The sequence below is a fragment of the Citrus sinensis genome, chromosome 4 (genome assembly GCF_022201045.2).
Source record: "Citrus sinensis cultivar Valencia sweet orange chromosome 4, DVS_A1.0, whole genome shotgun sequence".
In the NCBI taxonomy this organism is placed as follows: domain Eukaryota; kingdom Viridiplantae; phylum Streptophyta; class Magnoliopsida; order Sapindales; family Rutaceae; genus Citrus; species Citrus sinensis.
The window spans coordinates 23,297,819-23,319,044 of record NC_068559.1 but is presented as its reverse complement, the minus strand read 5'-3'; the positions used below and the strand labels follow the sequence as shown (position 1 = coordinate 23,319,044).

The 21,226-nt window shown below is 34.9% G+C and overlaps 3 protein-coding genes across 3 annotated transcripts; 1 reads left to right on the top strand and 2 right to left on the bottom strand.

Annotated features, from left to right (window-relative positions):
* Positions 1 to 7,912: 7,912 nt before the first annotated feature.
* Positions 7,913 to 12,026, top strand: LOC102609118 (dihydrolipoyllysine-residue acetyltransferase component 4 of pyruvate dehydrogenase complex, chloroplastic). Its single transcript, XM_006484390.4, has 6 exons — positions 7,913 to 9,001; positions 9,095 to 9,286; positions 9,385 to 9,472; positions 9,575 to 9,645; positions 9,754 to 9,837; positions 11,654 to 12,026. The coding sequence occupies exons 1-6, from the start codon at positions 8,102 to 8,104 to the stop codon at positions 11,756 to 11,758; spliced, it is 1,440 nt and encodes a 479-aa protein (XP_006484453.1). The 5' UTR covers positions 7,913 to 8,101; the 3' UTR covers positions 11,759 to 12,026.
* Positions 12,027 to 12,443: 417 nt separating this feature from the next.
* LOC102609413 (ACD11 homolog protein) lies at positions 12,444 to 15,622 on the bottom strand. The gene is made up of 4 exons (XM_006484391.4): positions 15,179 to 15,622; positions 14,293 to 14,465; positions 13,462 to 13,607; positions 12,444 to 12,928 (listed from the first exon to the last, which is right to left on the bottom strand). The coding sequence occupies exons 1-4, from the start codon at positions 15,476 to 15,478 to the stop codon at positions 12,822 to 12,824; spliced, it is 726 nt and encodes a 241-aa protein (XP_006484454.1). The 5' UTR covers positions 15,479 to 15,622; the 3' UTR covers positions 12,444 to 12,821.
* Positions 15,623 to 16,216: 594 nt separating this feature from the next.
* On the bottom strand, positions 16,217 to 19,739 carry LOC102609680 (protein NRT1/ PTR FAMILY 3.1-like). The gene is made up of 4 exons (XM_006484392.4): positions 19,615 to 19,739; positions 19,267 to 19,484; positions 18,610 to 19,169; positions 16,217 to 17,242 (listed from the first exon to the last, which is right to left on the bottom strand). Exons 1-4 carry the CDS (start codon positions 19,694 to 19,696, stop codon positions 16,357 to 16,359), a joined length of 1,746 nt encoding a protein of 581 aa, XP_006484455.1. The 5' UTR covers positions 19,697 to 19,739; the 3' UTR covers positions 16,217 to 16,356.
* Between the last annotated feature and the right edge of the window lie 1,487 nt (positions 19,740 to 21,226).

The following is a 21,226-nucleotide window of genomic DNA, read 5'->3' as shown; positions in this document are numbered from 1 at the left end:
AATTGGATGGGATGGGAAGAGATAGAATACGGTGTTAAGTAATTAAAAGCATCAGTTCAGCCATGCCATCATCTCCCACCCCGAGACGAGTCGCCTCAGCTGAAAAGTACGAGTGGAGCTCTGTTAAAGAGCCTTATACAAACATGAGCCAACCAGAGACGAGCACCAACCAGAGACGAGCACCGACCAGAGTAATATACCAACTAGATACCCATCACCCGAAGAGCGGGCACACGATCTCACGAAATCGCGAAAGTTACGCTATGCCCTAAACCGTTGAGAGAGACATGGTATCCCACGTTTACCCACAATGCAGTGGTTGGAGTCTCATGAGGGGCTGCCATTACCCGATAAAGGGGGAGCATGAAGAGTAAACGGAGACGTGGGACAACGGCTATAAGAAAGGGAGAAACCGATGAAGAAAGGGACAAAAAAATTGGAAGAAGAGGAAAAACTCTGCCAAATTGAAACCATATTACTTTCTATATAAACTTTGAAGCAAATTATAAGCAATTACAGAATCTAAATTGCACATTTGTCCCGTAAACACCTTGTGTTGACTTAGGCATCGGAGGGTTTACGCCGGTAAAACCACCGGCGTCTCTGATCCATTTTTGTGAACGCAGGCTTAATAGGAGAAGGAAGGGTGATTTCAACCCCAGCGACTTGAGCAATCGTTGAAACAAAAAGAGAGTGACATCTTCTCTACTAACCATATAAATGTTGGTGGGAAGATCTAGTCGGGCAAAGGGCGAGCATATTTCAGCATCAACATACGGTATAAGGGTGCTGTTAAGTTGCAGCTGCTGTAAATTAACAAAATCCATGGTATAATTATGTTTAATACTGTCTTATGTTAACTCAAGGATATTTTTATAATTATATTTTTTATTTTAAAAATTTTGTAGAATAAAATGATATTTTAATTCATTTAGTGATAAAATGATCATTTTCTAGTGTCTAAGTGGTTGATTGAAATAAACTTAAAATTAAAGGTAGTGAAAAGTACATATCGAAATTTTGTGGTGGTTAGATATACATATGACAAAAAAAAAATAGTGTAGAAATAACTTTCCTAATTTATATTATAATATTATGGTTCACGAGTAGCGGTAGTAGTAGTTGTTGTTGTTATAAACTAAAATTTTTGTATTATTAGTTATACCAATCAACCTCAATGATTCTTTGGCAAAATTAGCCTTTAAGGAAGTTAGATTCTTTTGTATGGTTGGATGAATTTCCAGTCGAAGTATTACAATTATTCTCTTTATGAGTAATGAAATGTGTACTTTCTTTTTTTTAAAAAAAAATCAACCTCAATGATTCTCACTGGTATTAATTAAATATAAATCATAATCTAGGCAATCTTTTATTTACTAAATAATCATTCTAGTATTTTTATTATTGCTATTTAATAATCTATTATTTTTTCAAATTTTATATTTTGAATATTAATTAATTTAAAATGTAAATTTGAGAATATAAAAAATATTTAATAATTATATAACTTAAAATAGATATATGATTTAATGTGAATTTAATAATGATATCTATTATATTTTATTATTTGCATTATAAAAATCAATATTTTTATTACATTTACCCCTACTAATATAATTTTAATATTTTTAAATTATTATGTTTAATTGAGTTAATAATATAATCCTAACCTAACTAATCCAATGGCATTCCTGGATAACTTCCTATACAAAATTGAGACTATTTTGTGCGTTCAAAGTATGCTATTCCTAATATTCTTAATTGCATGCTTGGTTATAATGAATAGAATAGAAGGAAATGAGAGGGATGGAAATGAGAGAAGGGATTGAAAAATAGGAAAAAAATAAAATCAATCTCAATTTCATTATTTTATTTGACATGAAATCATCCCTTCTTTCCTTATTTCTTTCTTTTTTTTTTCTTTTTTTTTTCCTTTCATTTTTTCAAACAAGTAGAATACCAAACATGAGATTAGAATAAAATAAAATAAAAAAACAGTCCAATCCCCCTTTTTAAATCCTCCAACCGAAGTACCGAGCGCGTAGCTGTTGCACTGTAACCGGACCCCTGAGAATGGTTCATTTCTGTTTTCATGTCCATCGAGATTAATAAAAGATAAAGTATATTATTTTCTATTAGCTCGATTGAATATTTCAAATGATGTCGAAATCTAGCCAAATGGCATTGAATTTCAATATAAATTATCTAATTCAATCAAATCAATTAAGCATAACAAACCATAATTAGATGGGATTAGGGCTTGGATTTTAATTTTAATATTCTATTGGTTGTGCTTTATTCACAATTATTGGTATAATTGTATAGTCGGAAGATGTTCCGCTGGAAAACGTAAATGAGTAATTAAAAAAAAAACTTTATTCAAAATTTAAAATATTTCATTATATAAACTTGAGTTTCCAAATTTCCAATATTTATCTACAATTGCTATAGCAGTTGGCAAGTTGGTATAACATTTTAAATACGAATACGGGGTTTAAAAAATTAAATCATAATTTATGTAATAGTTGTACATTAGTTTCATGTTTTAAATTTGCAAACTCAACATTAATCTAACTGCATACATAAGAGTATCCATCTCATGATCAGTCGACTGCTGGAGAAAATAATTTTAAAAAAATTATAAAAAATTATTTAAGTTAGTAATTAGCACCCGTTAAATGTTTTAAAATAACCTTGTTAAATTTTATAAAAATAGTTTCATAAACTCATAAACCCATAAATTTTAAACTTTAACTTTAAAAATTATAAAAACAAACACTTTATTTTTTTAAAAAAGAGTTGATTATATAATTTAGTCCCATATAAATTATTTTTTGGAATTTGCTACTAATTGTAGGTACTTTCTTTTAATTCTCAATATCAGCTGTCAAAGAACAACTAAAATCAATTGTCACGTGTGTTAATGCAACCTCATTCTTTTGACATCTTCTAATTCATTAATTTTCAAATATATTGCGAAAATCGAATGATTGGTGAACATTTGAACATCTGTTTAACCAAATTTACTTTTGCTTCCTCGTGTTATCATGCAAACAAATTAGCAAGGGTTCTGTTTGAGAATTACTTATAGCCGACGCAAGTGGATAGACAGAAGACTTTTTTTTTTCTTTTCGTACATAATTTCAATAAAAAAATGAATGATTATTTATTTCGAGGTCATGATTGGAGACAAGTCCCATCTACGATATAACTTTAAAATTTTCCCTCCTTCGTAAAGCAGTCCACGGTGGTGGCCAGAGGAAGACCAAATAAAGAGTGAAACGACAGATGCTTTTCCCACGCGGGGAATAACTGAATAGCAAACAAAAGGGCCCCACACGGTGCCATCTCACTTGCAGCATCATCAGGATACCCACACCGTCGGAGCAGCGTAACTCTGCCTCCCAAAGATATTAAGATTTAAGAGAATAAATAATTGTATTAAATTATTGAAATGATGGCGTCACGAATAAAGGCAAAAGAGACGACGTAACCCGTTGGAAATGGCTCCAAATGACAGCTAAGCCGGCCCCAAATTTGGGCATTATCGAAGGGCGGGAGAGTTCAAGACGGGACCTATTTTTCTGGAATTTTAAAATCCTTTTTAAGCGTTGACGAATCTAAACCGGTTGAAACCGGCTTTCGCCGGTACGACTGAATTGTCTGCATTTACCCGGTATTCACGTGACCACCCACTTCCCCTTGCTTTAACCATACATCAACTCGTCAGATTTTTTTCTTTCTTTGTTGTCACTGCGGTGTGAGGTTTGGCTAGGAAGTGGACGACCTCATATATTCTTTCCATACACCTCACTTCAACTCTTTTTTTTTTTTCCAAGCATTACGTAATAATGAAATGGACATGTAATTAACCGCTGCGTCTTTGCCAAGTGGCTAGCCACTCACACTCCTCACAATTACGAAGAAAGTGATTCAAACCCTACATAAGTAATGTGAGGGTTTAATTTATATTTTTTTTTTGAGTGAAAGTTAAAATCTGAATAATTTTATAAAAAAATTGATGTAAATTGTCTCATTAAAAATGAAGTTGAAGTCCCTTAAATATTAAAAATAATTAAAATCTGAGTAGTGGTATTATATGATTATAAATACTAATTATATTATTATATAATATATTGTATCTGAGTAATAATCTCATGTAATAAAAAAAATGGTAATGTAATTATTATTATCTTCTGTACCTAATATTTTGTAAGGGGGTAAGTTTCACTTGGTATTTAATTTTAGAGTTGGACTATGGGCACTCCTCCAAAATTCTTTTAAAACCCCCTTTTCAGTTATACTAAATTTATTGCCAAAATTACCTTTATTTTTAAATAAACACATTTAATTTGTAAATTTGTAAATTTTTTATTTTTTTCTCGCTCCTCACAAATAATTTTTATCGGTAATAAACTTCTTGATAAAAATCAATGAATTAAATAAATTATCTCTAAGATTATGATGTGAAAAGTTTTAGTACGGGCCTAAAAAAGTCAGATAATTTTATCAAAATATGTTTTATTTATTATCAATAGATTGTCTTATTGATTGAAGCAAAAATTATAGAGAATTTGAGAAAAAAAAATTACATGTGTGAGTGTAATAGCAGAGAAAATACAATAATTTTTTGTTTAAAGAGAGAAAATATAAAAATTTAAAGTGAGATAAAATAAATATGAAATATATTAAAATATTTATCTTAAAATATAATTATAATAAAAGAGGAATTTGAAAAGAATTATAGATGGGTGTCAATAGTCAAACTCTTATTTTTAAACAATACGTGAATGCATGTACGTGCATCTTTTTCAAACCGTCCTAGCCGAGGCCCAAGTTTGTCAATCTATTTATTAATAGAAATTTGCGATCATTTTGCGTGCAGTTAAATTGACGTTGCACACTTAAAACGTGGCAAGCAGACAAGTTGACAATGTAGGCCTTGTTTGTTGAGGATCGCCCAACGGGAAGGCCATGGCATCAAGTCACCAACGGCAATAACCCCTTTTAAAAAATTTATTTATCTTTTCTGAAATGCATTACCTTTTTAAAAATACTGATTTCTCATAATCTACCGATATATTAATAATTAGACATCTATTCAATTTAAATTAGATCAATTCTATTATGATAAAACACAAATTTATACAGATTTGAAAGAATTATATCTACCTAATTAACCCATAAATTTGTGGAAGAAAATATTTATTACTATCCAATCTATTGAAGGTGAAATCCATGCTCCCAATTTATGCTTGAGCTTGTTTGAATCCAGGGTCTATGTTAAATAATTATTTGTTTATGCATTTGAAGATCCATGGTATTGGCCGGACCGTATGAAGGGCTTCTCCAATTTTGAATCGTTGAAAACAAATCTTAATTAAAAAAAAAAAAAAAACAAACCTTCTTGTTCAAGACTTGTTCCTTCTATAATGAACTCCACTGGAGCGTTATAGAGGAACCAAAGAAGCAGTGTATGCAATGATATAGGTCGATTTGTAATTTTTCAATTCATCGTATTTGGCCGCTTATTCACAAGGAATTGATTCAATATCAAAATAGATCACATAACTTATACCATGTATATAGTATATATGAATTATGAGACCTTATCTAGTGCGTGCAGTTATGCACGTTATGAAGTGCGACTGTGCATGCGGCGAGTGCTCATTGGGAGGTCGTGGGACCCATAGCATAGATTGCTCAATAAGAGCTCGCCATGCATGCGGTTGCCTACCATAAAAAGTAGACTGTACTTACTAAATCAAATTCCTACATATTATTTCTTATTGTTTGTTTGGGAGGAATTTTATTTTATCAAGTCCTTTAATGCAACAAAACAAAACTACAAAAGAGTATCTTTTAATAATTACAACACGTGGCTAAGTTAAATAATATTGTAACTTATACCAACCCAAGATTTGTATCAAATAATTTAAAACTATTTGATAACTGGGTATAAGGCATTGTTTATTTTTTAGTTTGAAGTTTCAATTTAATTTGATAACTTATCACTTATTGTCGAATAATTTTATCTAAATAGAAAAAATCTATTTTTTTTCTTCACGAAATCGAAATGAGAATTTTTAATTTCAAATCTCCAAAATGCCCTTAACAATTTATGTATTTCTTATACTACTTAAAAGGTTAATATTTTTGTATTACCATTGAAGTCATTTTTGTTGTTGTTTTAAATTAGTATTCACATGGTAACATTAACTAGAACAGAATATTGAACAAATCAAATTATGTCCATTTCGATGAATCAAATCTTGAAAAAAATGTTGGCTTTATAATGAAAGTTGATGCTATAATTACATATTTTATTACAAATTTAAATTAAGAAACAATGATACTATTATCTTTTGAATGCTATCAAACTAATCAATTTGATAAATTTCTAAATTGTGAAGAATAAATATATGCACCACCTAAAATGATATTAATGTCAAATACTAGCTTTTAGATTTTTTTTTTATTCAAATGTTGAAAAAAGAAAAACAAAATGTAATCTAGATATTTGTATTAAAATATATTTAGATTTCAGTAGAATTCATGTTTTCTTAGATTTCAAATAAATAAAAAAATAACACAATCTAAATAAGGCAAAGAGCAGTGCTTTTTACACCCATTTAAAATCCTTATAAAAGCCCACACTGGGAATCACAGTGATGTTGTCAGATGAAATTACATAAAAAGACAAATATGAATTTAATTAAGTTAATATATTTTTACACTTACAAAGGGTAATTTTTAAAAACCTCCCCTAAGGTTTTGACTTGTTGCAAATAGATTGCGAGAATTTATTTATTTGTAAAAAACCCCCTACCGTCAGTTAACTTTAACATTGACCGTTAGTTAACTATGCAAAGACAATATTACCCTTAACAACAATTTGTAGACGGAAATAACAAAAAAAAAATTGTTGGCTATTTTACCCTCTTTAAATTATTGATATTTTCTTAAAGTTCCTATAAAAAAGATAAAATAAAAAACTTGAAAATGAAATAGTTATAATCTTTACCTATGATAGTGTAAATCTTTGGAATTGACAAGGATAAAATTGTCAAAAAATAGGGTTTGTGCTTTTCGCGCCAACAATTTTAATTTTTTTTTAGTTATTTTCATCTACAAACTGTTGTTAAGGGTAATATTATCTTTGCACAGTCAACTAACGGTCAATGTTAAAGTTAACTGACTGTAGGGGGTTTTTTACAAATAAATAAATTCTCGCCATCTACTTGCAACAAGTCCAAACCTCAGGGGAGGTTTTTAAAAATTACCCTACTTACAAATCATGAATCTTCCCATCTTGAAATGATATAATTAATTTTTTTAAATCAAAATAATTTTAAGCAATAAAGTAATAAAGTAAATATAATCATGATATTTTTATGAAAATTTTATGCTTAAAATTTAATTAAACTCTATTTTCACCTTTTATCCTTTTTTGTAATTTTAATCAAAGTAAGAGTTTATCAATTTGACAAGCGGGGTTTGGGTGTTAGGAGCTTCCCACAAAAGTACTACACGCCTGAAAGTATCTTTGGGTCTAGCCTTGGCCCGGACCTGAATCTACGCAAGAAAGTTTGGACTCGGACATTCAATTGTTTCCAAAAAGTTTACCATGAATTCTAAATGCACCTCTCATTATCTTTCAATTATTTAATTTGACTTAACAGTAGTTGGGTCGGACCTAAGGCCTAGCCAAGCCCGAGCCTGACCCAATTGCAATCCCCAACTCGAGAGGACGACGCGAGATTCGTGAAAACTGAAAAATAATCTGAAAGGTGAAAGCGAAGCAGCAAACTGAAAATTGGGGCAAATATTAAAATTTAAAAACTACATGGACCAAAGTCGAAATAAGAAGAAAATGAAGCAACGAACTTGACGACTGCAAGCCGGGTACTTAAAACTGGGCGATGTTAACACGGTACGGTAGCTCGAATCCTTCAACAGTCCAACCAACCAACTGTTCCTCGTCATCTCCGCCCCTCTGCCTTTCAACTCTATTTCATCTTCATTTTCCCTCCCACATTCACATTCACATAATCACCATTCAATCACCAAATTCCTTCTTTCCACAAAAAAGAAAAAAGAAATGGCTACTCTTTCCCCATTCCTCTCAAAAACTCCCCTTTCAAACACCCCCACCATTTCCTTCTCTTCTTCCATTTCCACTCCCCTCAAATGGAAATCTATCACTTCATTCTCACCGTCCGGATCTTCTTCTTCCCGCTCTCGCCGTCGAATCTTCATCGTCCAATCCAAAATCCGCGAGATCTTCATGCCCGCCCTCAGTTCGACTATGACCGAGGGCAAGATCGTCTCGTGGATCAAGTCAGAAGGCGACGTTCTTTCCAAGGGAGAAAGCGTCGTCGTTGTGGAGTCCGATAAGGCTGACATGGATGTCGAGACCTTTTATGACGGCATTCTCGCCGCAATTGTCGTCCCCGAAGGCGAGTCCGCTCCCGTTGGTGCCGCTATCGGGATTCTTGCTGAGACTGAGGCGGAAGTTGCTCAAGCCAAGGCCAAAGCTGCGTCCGCAGGGGCTGCAGCTCCTGCTTCTCATCCTGTTACATCCACTCCCGTTCCAGCTGTTTCCCCACCCGAGCCGAAGAAAGTGGCGGAGTCTGCTCCCAGTGGGCCCAGGAAGACTGTGGCGACGCCTTACGCCAAGAAGTTATTGAAGCAGCACAAAGTGGACATTAATTCGGTGGTTGGAACGGGGCCGTTTGGTAGAATTACTCCTGAAGATGTGGAGAAGGCGGCTGGAATTGCTCCTTCCAAGAGTGTGGCACCCTCTGCGGCTCCGGCTGCTTTGCCAAAACCTGCGCCGGCGGCAGCACCAGCAGCTCCTCTACTTCCCGGTTCTACTGTGGTGCCTTTTACGACAATGCAGGCTGCCGTTTCAAAGAATATGATCGAGAGTCTTTCGGTTCCCACTTTCCGTGTTGGATATCCAATTATAACTGATGCTCTTGATGCGCTTTATGAGAAGGTACATTGTTTTTTTTTAAAATTAATTAATTAATTAGTTTATTGGGTTGGGAGAATATGTGTGCTGATGTTATGAGATTTTGAAATTTTTTAGGTGAAGCCAAAGGGTGTGACAATGACTGCGCTGTTAGCAAAAGCTGCAGCAATGGCGCTTGTTCAGCATCCAGTTGTTAATGCCAGCTGTAAAGATGGCAAGAGTTTTACTAACAATGCTAACATCAACATTGCGGTGGCCGTGGCTATCAATGGTGGCTTGATAACACCTGTTCTTCAGGATGCAGATAAGGTTACTTACTTGTCATTGATTGATTTTGCCTTGGTGTTCATAGCTTCTAACCATTTTTTAGTTAGTTTAAGTTTGTAATGTGTATTTGGTTGGCACAGTTGGATCTGTATTTGTTATCTCAAAAATGGAAAGAGCTTGTGGAGAAAGCTCGATCGAAGCAACTTCAGCCCCATGAGTACAATTCAGGTATTTGCTAGTTCATTTTCCCTTTAATATTTGTCCTATTGTGCATTTGTAGTTTCTTTGAATCGTGGTTGTACTAACTGCACAATTTTTTCCCCCTTACAGGTACTTTCACTCTATCCAACCTGGGTATGTTTGGAGTGGACAGATTTGATGCTATTCTTCCTCCAGGCCAGGTGAGTAATAAGGACTAAGCTTGTGGATCTCTAATCACTAGTGTGATTTTTCTGCACCTCGAGATTTATCTAGATATTTGCTAAAAAGTTTAACGTACTAATGTTCAGGGGGCTATCATGGCTGTTGGAGCATCAAAGCCGACTGTAGTTGCTGATGCAGATGGTTTCTTCGGTGTGAAAAGTAAAATGCTGGTGAGTTTGATTTCCATTTCTTAAGAAATATGATAAGTTAAGCTATTTGGATCCAAATGTAGCTTACAAATTTAAAATATTGTATGTTCATCATATATATGATTGGTAACTCCTAAGGTGGGTTGAGTGTTTGAACTCCGTGGAATACACCGTGAGCTGTTTGTACTATTGTTTGGTGACCTCAAACTAAATGGAAACTCTCATAGTGAAAGAGTGATTGGAAGTCTTGATTTTCATGACATGAGCAATTATAAGCTTTTCTGGGTGAGTTCTTGCTTAGGATAACATACCAAGCAACAAAAGTCATACTCTCTCCAAAATGGTCTGCATAAAAAATCCGAAAATATCATAAGTGGCGGTCCCCCCATGACCTTCTGCTCTTCTCCATATCTAGACCCTCAAGCCACGCCGTTAGGCCGAACGAACAGAATTTAGCTCCTTCTTGTCCATATTATAGCTTTTGTTTTGTTAAGAGTTAGGGTGGAGACCTAGGTGCTGACTTTGTCATAGCCTGTTTGAAGCTAAAAGAAGTTCTGGAATCTGGCTTCCAGCTCAAGCAGGGGTTGAGGTATAGTCTAGTGCAATGATTTTTTCCCCTCGTGTTCATAAGTTTCTTTGCAATATTTCCCAACTTTACCAGTTTACTTTCTTCTACGTTATAAGATCTGGTAGGTTGCAGATTTTTTATCCTGAAATCTGCCCTTGAAAAATAGACCAAGTTAACCCATCTATTTATTAATCCTATCAGGCTATCACTAGCTCTATATACTGTATTATTTCTTTCCTCTGATACACATATTTGTTTTTTGTGTTAAGGAAAAGCATCATTTTTCAAATGATTTTTTGATTTCAAGGAAATTAGGATGAGATGTAAAGCTAGACAGAACTGTTCAAAGCCTTCAAATAATTTTTGAATTTTCGACATAGCAGCAGTCTTGTTTCTAATAGTGACATTCAAGTAGAAGTTCTCTGAGTAACTTATTAGTTAAAATGGTGAATAATAGGTACTGTTGAACTTCCTGATTCTTAGCAGTTGTCCTTTCTTAAAGTAGCTTATAGACACTGTTGCTCCCTGTCCCCTTCTCTCTCTCTCTCTCTTTTTTTTATCCCTCTCTCTCTCCCCCCCTCTCCCTGTTTGCTTGCAAATTTCAAGTTCAGAGTGCTTGTTGTTGCTAAGAAATAAGTATAGATTAGGCAACGTACAACCAGTGATGGAGATATCAACTGGGTCTGGGTGGAATTATTGCTAAATGGAGGAAGTCTTGTACAGTAAGGATATGATTGTAATTGCTGTGTTTGTGCGTAATTTTGAAGCTGCTAACGTTTTTGGTAAGTTCTCACTTTTACTGGATAGCTCATATTTATTGACTACTTATACTTGGTAGCTATTAATTCCGATTCTCAGCTGTTATGGGTTAAAAAGCCACAAAACCTCAATCCCCAACGTACCCTAAGTTAGGTGGTTCCCTGCAGCTATGCCACCTGGCATATTAGCGGTGGGATTAACATGGCCAGTATCTCCCAGAGTGGTACTCTGCAGCATTTGGCCTTTTGATCCTTTATTTTAGCATTCTCCAGTCTTGATTATGAACAATAATATTGCAAATTGAAAATTAAAGAATAAGTGGATTCAAGGTTGAAATGGAGATACGGTGGTTTAATTGTTCGTATGTTCTTGCTCTTTAACTGTTTCTAGTATTTTTATACACTAAAAACAAACGATCCCCTTACCCAGGTAGTGGATACAACAATGTTTTCGTGGTGGTTAAAGGTTTCTACTGAATTTAATTGAGTTGCCATGTGATTCTTTTTACAGGTGAATGTAACCGCTGATCACCGAATTATTTATGGTGCTGACTTGGCTACATTCCTACAAACATTTTCAAAGATTGTTGAGAATCCAGAAAGCTTGACATTGTAGGTGTGTGTGGCTTTTCTGTGGTGAATTCAGTTTATCAGAGCCTTTATATTCCTCAGCGAGTAATGAGATAATGGTGTCTATTTAACAAAGTACTTTGACAAGTAACCTGGTTTTGGACTAATCCGAGGGAAAATATGCTTATGTTGTAATTCATTTTATTTTGATTTTTCAAGGTTTCCTATAGCATCTAAGAGATATGAGTTGATTTTAAAAGAAATGAATAATTTGAACAGTTTTTGACAGAACCCAGTAAAAGAGTGTTTCATCATATTGAAATTCATGGTGGTGTCAAAATCAAATTGTTGTCTTTTTTCAAATGCAGCATCGAACTTTAAAACAGCAGGAAAAACGTAGGACTTAATTTACTCAATTATTCTCATACAAGTTTTTGCAGATTTTCCAGGGTGTCCATTTTTTGTGATACAATAAGGCCTAATGTGTCTGCTATAAAGAGTTGAATAATGTATTTATCTAATTTATCCCTATTGAGGGGACCATATTTATTATTAGCAACAGTATCGAATCAGTGGTGTCTTATGAGTTCTGCAAAGGAGCAGCTTTAGGACTATGAGTTCTCCCAACAGAGGCAGGTGGCCAATAGATAATTTTCTCATGATCCTATCTGATACAGTGTTTAAATAGTCATGCTATGTATAAGAAGTTAGAATATAAAATGGATCTCAACTCAATCAACTTCATTGTCGCTGCCATTGCCAGTAGAGAGGGTTATGGATGAATGAACATAAAGAAACGATTGAGTATCGTTGTTTAAAAACGATTGCTTTATGTACAAGTCACCTGAATTTTCCATTTTCTTCATAAATACCATGGCATGAGTTACAGCTCCTGCTGTCGACTTCCAAATGCTTGGCAACCAACAAGGCCAAACGTATGTAAACAATTTAAAGCAAAGAAGTAATAGGACTGTTGCTGCACGATGAAAAATGTTTCGGCAGAGCCGCAAAGATTTTTAACAGCAACAACTCTCCGCAAGATGAATTGATCGACCTTGAACGGTACACCGGTGCAATATCTGATATTTTTGCACGAGATACGAAGGAATTCACCAGTTCAATTTTATATTTCTAGAAATGAAAAGCTCATCAATGTACTCAATTACTGGAACTGAAGCATTAATATATCTTCTCATTTTATTCCCTGCTGATTGATCTGCAGAAAACATTGAGAAACATGATTGAGGTTTTCAGGGTAGTGCAATTGAATTCCAATTATTGTAAAAGAAAATAAAAGAAATTACATGGGATGATAAGTTCTATTAAATCTTGGTAGTATCTATAAAACAATTTTTTTTTAAAAACATATTAACTAAGCAAGCATTTGCTCTTCAGTTTTTCCGAATTAGACAAAATGTGCGAATATTCAGAAGTATAAACATTCCGATAACAGCTTAGTACATCCGTAATCCCTAAAATTCTATATTTGTTGTAGTTCTAATGAGCTTTTTATCCATAAACAAGCCTATCTGACTCTTTCTAACAGATAACAGGTTTATTAGTCTGGTAAGACATTTTAGGCAGTTACATCTTCATAAGAGCAAACATCTGAGAACTTTAGACTATCCAGGCAGCAGACTACCTAAATCTCATATTGCAGAGTATAACATGATAATCCACTAGAAAATAGATCGACTGAAATTCCAAGTTATGTAGCCTTTATTTAAGTAACAAGTTGGTTAGACTAACCAGTTTCATTAAGCCTCAGCAATAGTTGCTCCCTAGTTGGAAGGGTGTACATTCCAGCAGAAACTGCAGCCCTGACAGTCCATGAGTGGTAGGGTGCACACACTTGCGCATAAGCCGTTGATGCTGCTTCCTTCAAGGAGTAATCACTAAAACAGACAAGTTCGAGATATTAAAAACCAGAAAACACAAACATTGCTGATGCAAGTGCTTCTACCTGTCACATTACAGTGTAACGTGAACTAATATTATTTGCTTCCATTAAGGTCATAATATAACACAATGATCTTTCAGCCACTCTGTTGAGATGTATCTAACAGTGCATGCTAATTACTTTCAACTTCAATCAAGTTGCATAACAATGTCTTAGATGATATCCACTTTGTCTAGGAATGCCATTAAAATAACTTCTTCTGAGTCATATATCCTACAGTATTAATAGAGCCCACAGTTTAAATGTCTGTATTTTTTCTCTCATCACCTAGAAAACAGAGGCAAAAGGCCGCTTCCGATGTTTTAGACATTACCCACTCCTGATTAATGCCAGTCTCACAACTCACCGAAACCCTACAAGAGAAGGATTACAGGAGGGAAAGCTGAAGGTCTGGAGAGTGACAGAGCGAGAGATGAGAAAGTAGCACATGCATTGTCCAAATTCTGAAAAAGCATCTGATTTTGTTTACGTAAGGATCACTAATCTTAGGCAATGAACTTGGAGGTACATCTAACCTCTAATGTCATTGTGATAAATGTCTCAAAGAACAACAAACATATCTGTTAATTTTTCTAGAATGCAGTACATATGTAAAGTAACAAGGAAGGGGCATAGCATACTTGGTCGACAAGAATTGCTCAAACAAAGCTCTGACGAGGTCAAGACCCTGCCTAACTCGTCGAAGGTTACGTGAATGACTTCCCGGTGCTTTCACAGTGTCGTTTGCAATATCCATATCAAGTATATCGTGTAAATTGTCATATGCCTTTGATGCTTCCACAAGATTTTGTACCTGAATGTATCATAGAATTAGAAAATAGTGTTACATTAAGCTTACAAGAAATTACAGAACAGAGCTCCCTCCAACAAATATATAGATCATTCGTGAATGTACTAATCTCAAAAGGAAACTTCAGTTTGATATGAGTGACATGCCAATGGTACTTAATATGAATATAAGGGGGCAAATAGCAATAAATTCACATTTAAATAAAGTATCACATACGATCTGCAAATAAATGATTGACCTAGGGGGTATAGAGGCCAAAAGAAAAGCTGCAGTTACCGAAGGCTCTAATGTAAACATAAACCCTTCTGCAGATGGCTTCAAAAATTGGCCTTATACTACCGAACAAAACAGAATGAATTGAAAATTTTAAACACTAGATACCATTAAGTAAATGGTCCAGAAGATTAAAAAATCATACAGTACGGACATAAAGCCAAAACGCCATTAAATAAGAAGAACCAGAAAATTGAAAAGAGAAACAATGAAAATACAAAAAATTCTTTATGATTCAACCAAGGGATATTGAGGCTATTTAGCCAAAGCAGTGAGGCTTTTGCGTTTCTCAATAAATCATTTGAAGCTCATATATTATCATGTGGCTAAATTATAATCAAGGAGTAACGGACTCCCTGATCAATACTTATTTCTTATAATTGTTATGATTTTAAATTAAAAGAAGAAAATAGAAAAGAAGAAGAAGAAAGAAATGTGAGAACCTTGGTGACGTACTCCATCCGGGCGAATTTAAAAGCGAGGCCAAGACAGTTAAACAAAACAGAAACCAACGAACAAGCTTCGCAGAAAACATCCAACCGAAGATCAGTTTTGCAGCCCCTGCCGTTCCTAGAATTCAGCAACTTCGCAAGTTCTTCAAAAGACCCCACGATCAGGGACAAAGATGCCATTGTTGCGGTCTTTCTTGCGGTTGAAAAGTCCGCCATTGCTCTAGCGTCTTTAAACCTGCACTCCACCTTGTCCATATTTATAGTGTTACGTGTGTCTAAAGTACCATGCATGAATATTTGGTATTTCAATGATCTTTTGAACTTTTCTTGAGAAAATTCCAAGAAGAAAAAGAATTGGAATTTTCCAAGTTTCAATTTTTTTTTGTTTTTTGTTTTTTGTTTTTTTACTATCTGGGATTTCTTTGTTTCTTGGTTACTTCTCTCTGTTTTGAATTGAGTTGACTGATACGTGGTGTGTGAAACGTTCGCGACGCTGGGGAAGCGGACCGCCCAAGAAACACTCCAAGGAAAGGAGAAAAGTCAAACGGCTGGTTCTTGAAGATTTACCTAACTACTTTCGCGCCGCTTTCGTTGTTCATTTTGCTTTCTACGCTGGGGCTGTTTTGGGTTAACATAACGAAACGAACTTCAATTTTTGGATTTTGGCCCATATTTGGGTGTGGCCTAATTCGGGATCCCTAATTATTTATAGCTTTTCTTATGATAGCGGCATAGCTTTTCTATTTTGTACGAAATTCAGAAACAGGTCCTCTATTCAAATGGCCAAAGTGCTCGTCATATTGAATTTTGACCATCAATTCCTAATTGTCATTTGACCCTCTTTTTTAATATCATTTTATCATATTCGAACTCTTTCTATCATTAGAGTTTTCCTTGCTGCTTGTAGTGAAAAAAAAAAAAATTTCCAATACGAAGATGCTCTGATTGCTTAATTTGCAATTGTAAGCTGAGAATTGGACGGTGGTTATTACTGTTGTTATTATTATGCTTACAGAGTAACAGAGAAACTACTTCCAAATAAGCCATTTTTTAGATTATAGAGAGTACATACATTCTCCAAAATATCTCTACAAGACAGACGCCAGTGTGCATAAGAAACATAAATTAAAGGCTAGCTAGCTAGGACTAAATTATTCTGTGGAATCCAACTAAACCTTGTTATCGAGCTCTACTCCTTCTGATGATGATGAGTCACCGCCTTTTTTATGCATCTGAATTGGCTTGAAAGTATATATCTTGGCGCAAAAGAAATAGTAAATAACATTAACAACTTGCAACAACGTGATCAACCAGTAGAAATACTCCAGCTTTCCCTTGTTCAAATTATTATCCGGCAGCCAATTTGATCCATTAGGTCCTGCACTGAACTTGTGCACCAGTGTAACCAAAAGTGTGCTCACATAATTCCCAATCGAATTCGCAGTCCAAAATAACGCAGTGGCTGTGCTTCTCATGCTCTCCGGCGCCTGATCATAGAGAAACTCCAAGTGACCAACTGACATGAATGCTTCGGCTATCCCGTGAAGACTGTACTGCGGCACTAGCCAAAGCACTGAGATGGGGATAATTATATGAGGCTTGTCCACAAGACCATGAGCCAGCGCTGCTTGTTTTCTCTTCATTTCAACGAAGCCTGCTACTAGAGTGGCTAATACTGATATCACAAAGCCTATTCCCATGCGGTGCAAGAATGTGATGCCGCGGTCGAGGCCCGTGAACTTTCGGGCCACGGGGATTATTATGCGGTCGTATAGAGCGATTGTGGAGAGCATGGAGACCATAGTGAAGACCGACATTGAGCCAGCTGGGATTTGGAAGGATTTAGTGAGATGCCTGTCCATTGATTTGGCTTGTTGCAAGGAGAAAGTGCCTTGTTGTGCATAGGCTGTGATTAGAAGGATTCCGGATGCCCAAATTGGTCCCATTCTGATCACAGATTTCAATTCCTCCACGCGGTGCACTGTGTTTAGTCTCCATAGATTTGGTGACTTGATGTCGTCCTCTTCAGTCACAATAGCAGCCTTGTCCAGGAATCTGAAAATTTACAAGTAGTCACATTTAAAGATAGAAGAAACCTTTTTTATTAGTTACCACGCACCACAATACCACCACAAATTAACCATATTTTCTTGGAATTGAATTTTTGATCTCGTTCTTCTGCTATAAGAAGTCAAATCAACTGGACTATCATTTAAGATTAAATCAAAGAAACTCGATAATATTAACAAGCAATTTATTTTATCATATATATGTTCTTCATTAGTCTTCCACATGAAAAATAAAAGCTTCATTTTCTATTATTTACATTTATATTGATAACAATCTGTTCATTTTATACAAGTGATATGTTGTATTTTTAATAGGATACAATATCAACATTTAACTGATAATAAATGTGAAATGATAAGATATCATATGGGCCATGGTGATGGTCGTTGTGGAGCAAATTTGAGTGAATAACACTTGACCGGAAGCAGCAAGAAAATGAATGAGAATTAAGAATTAAAACGTGTTCCACTGAAGGGTCATGGGTAGTGAAAAGAAGATGTATTGCATGTGATAAAAGACAAAAGGGGGCGCACAAGCTTTTTGTTGTTTAGTAATAACGAAAGAAGAAACTATAGTGATATCAGTCTATTGGTGCATGGATCGTTGGTTGTCCATTCACTTTACTAGGACTAGAAGTGCTAATTGAACAAGTCATTTGTTTGCTTCCAACTAATTATACCCACTATAAAACAGATGATGATAATGTGGTGACAGTTTAAATCTGTGCTCTCTATGTGTTCTATCCTATATCATAAACTTCATGCACAAAAAGGGAAAAAAAAAAGGACAGAGTTCTATGGCACCACATTTCTTACACAAATTATTTAATCAAGGACAGTAAAATTTAATCTCAACCAATTGAAAGTGTTGGCCAAAAAATTGTATAGAAAATTCGATACCTTAGAAAGTTAACCCAAAATAAAAACAAAATCATCTGCTAAATAGAAACTAACATATATTTATGCTTATTCTATAGTTATGTACTATAGCTGTTTATATAGAGTATACAATTAGTGAGGTCAATCATAAAATGTGTATTATTATTTTTTTTTTCATATGAATGAGTTTTATTATCAATATTCATATGTACTGAATGATTCATCTCTCAGTTGATGTAATAAGTGATTAAAAAATGGTTTTTTAAAATAATTTATCGTATTTTTCTAGAATTTCATTAATGATGCATCTCATTCATCATTAATCACTAACAGTGCGGTCTGACTCAAGTGCAAGTCCATTGCCCAATGACTCGCCACTTATTTTTTTCTGAAAAATATTGTACTGTTGCAACTTGCAACTTGCAACTTGTGTCTGTGTGTGTTTTTAGAAAATAGAGAGAGACCGAAACTTACTTCATATGCTTAGTATGAAGAAGCTTTCCGTCCAAACAAATGGACGCATCAAGCTCTTCATTCTGGTACAACACATTTGGATCCGAGACCATATCCAGATTTCTCTTCCTGAAGGCAGCCACACACACTTGCATCAATCGGACAAACGGACTCCCAGCCGGATCCAAGTTCCGGTAAAGCGGGTACCCGAATACGAATGCAATGATTGATAGAAACATTGCAACTGTTGGGATACCGAGACCCCAGTTCCATCCAACATTATCTTGAATATAAACAAGAACCGTCACGGCCACTAGTACTGCTGCTCCCATAACAAAATAATACCAGTTAAAATACTTCCACGTCTTTGTTGCTTGTTTGGGGTCTGTTTCATCAAACTGGTCAGCCCCGAATGCCACCACGCAGGGTCGGATTCCACCCGACCCAAGGGCCGCCAGCAGAAGAGATGCATATAAGATTGCCAACTGTCCTGTATCAGCTTCTTTGCAAACTTGGTCACCTTGGCATGGTGGTGGCCTTAGTTGTGGCAGAATTGCTGACAACGTTAAGGAGAACATTCCCTGATTACAATAAAAAGAAGAATTTCTTAGACAAATTATTATTATTATTTTTAATCTTTTTAATCAGAGTGAGTGAGAGCTTGTTAATATTACGTACTATTTGATAAATGATGGAAGCAACTGTTATAGTCCAAAAGCGTCCGGCGTAAGTATCGGCGACGAAAGCTCCGATCAACGGAGTCAAGCTGCCGGTTCCTCCGAAGTTGGTGAGAGTGTTGGCAGCTTTGGTTAATGGCATATGCAACTGTGTTGTTAAGTAGCTGATCATGTTAGCATGAAACCCCACCACGGCCAACTTCTCACACACCTCATTTGCTACACCAAAATCATAAAACCATCATAATTAATCAACAAAATAATAATATATAAAAATGACGCTGAAGAAGAAGAACAAGTTAGTAATTAAATCTATAGATCACAGAGCATTTTGAAGTTAATCAATTACCAAATATGAAGGGCATGGTGATGATGCCACCCTTTTTCCTATTGACATGGCTGCCGCCTTTCTCCTCCATCTTCTGTACCATTGTCTTTCTATGTGGTTAGCTAGCGATGGTGTGGCCAAGAGCCTATTTATAGGCAGATGCGAATGTTTTTAACACGGTAAATTAATAATGCCTCTGAGTGATTTTTCTAATTTTCACCGCAGCAAAATACATGGCCAGTATGAGAATTGCATGTGAGATTGTAAATATACGTGTATGGTAGGTTTCGCATGTAAGTTTTGATGAGTCAGGCCCACGTGCGGACATTTATATTTTAAAACCATCTTAAAAGAGCTAAAGAATAAACAACACGTAATCCAATATACTAAAAGATAAAATAAATATATTAAAAATAATTTTTTGATCTTTTATTTCTGTCATATTTTAAAATCACCCAGACGTCCGCACTCAAGCACCACTCAAGTTTTGATATTTTCTGTTTTTCCCAGTCTGCTTTATTTATAAACATTGCATTTTGGTTGTTTTGAAATTTTGCCAGTCCGGGTAGAATTCGGGCAATCTTGCCTAGACAAGTTTCTGCCTATGTATAAACCTTAAAAGTAATATGAATTAATTATAACAAAAAATGTATGAGTTTTTGATGTGGAGAATGGGATTGATAGGAGATATAGTGGGAGACACTCGTATTAATGTTAATTAAAATTAAATCCCTTCTCTTACTTTAAATACGAAACTAATTGGACTGTATTTATGCTCTTAATTAAGATTAAGCTATGAAGAATATGAAGATACAGACTGGAGCATTATTAGGTTTATGATAACAGACGAGAACTGCCATCTTTACATTATAAATTTGGGAGTTGCAAATGCCCACCATTCTTTTTCCCTTTATTTTATCATTGTTGATTTCACTATAGTTATTCGATATCTTTTGCTACACATCAATACTTCATCCATTTCCAGAGCGGAACAACAATATGTTCTTGGATTGCTTCAAGTTGGAAGACAAGCATAATCTTCAATTCCATTAAGGCAAAAAGGCAAATAAAACCAATTACGCACCAAGTCACGAGAACTCTGGAAAAGCCAGTATTTCAGTTTTTATACATAATATAACGACATTACAGTGTTTATGAAATCAATATATCCAATACCAACGGTCATATTTCGTCTTAATACGTAAAATTTACCTTCAAATATGTTATAAATCAAGGGAGTGGCTATGATTTTTGAAGGCACTTTTCCCCCCTAGGTTTTAAGATGGCAAAGCACTGATCTTGTCTTGTTTGCATGAATTATAAAATTTGTAAATATAGAAGAGTCTGAATAATTTTACAAAGCCCTTGAGTTTTGATACAAATGCTTATATCACACGTTTGATGTCACAAATTCCGAATATGTTACCATTACAAGTTCTCACATGACATGGTCATTTGTTATTATTTTATAGCTCACACACACATTAGTTACAATGTTACCCTTGAGTTTTGTTCCAAAGGGGTGTATACATATGTGTGTGTGTTCATAGGCACCTTTCTCTTACAAGACAGATTTTAGATGATGAGTTCTACCGAATTTGTGACTATTAGTATTAATAAGAGCAGTCACCAT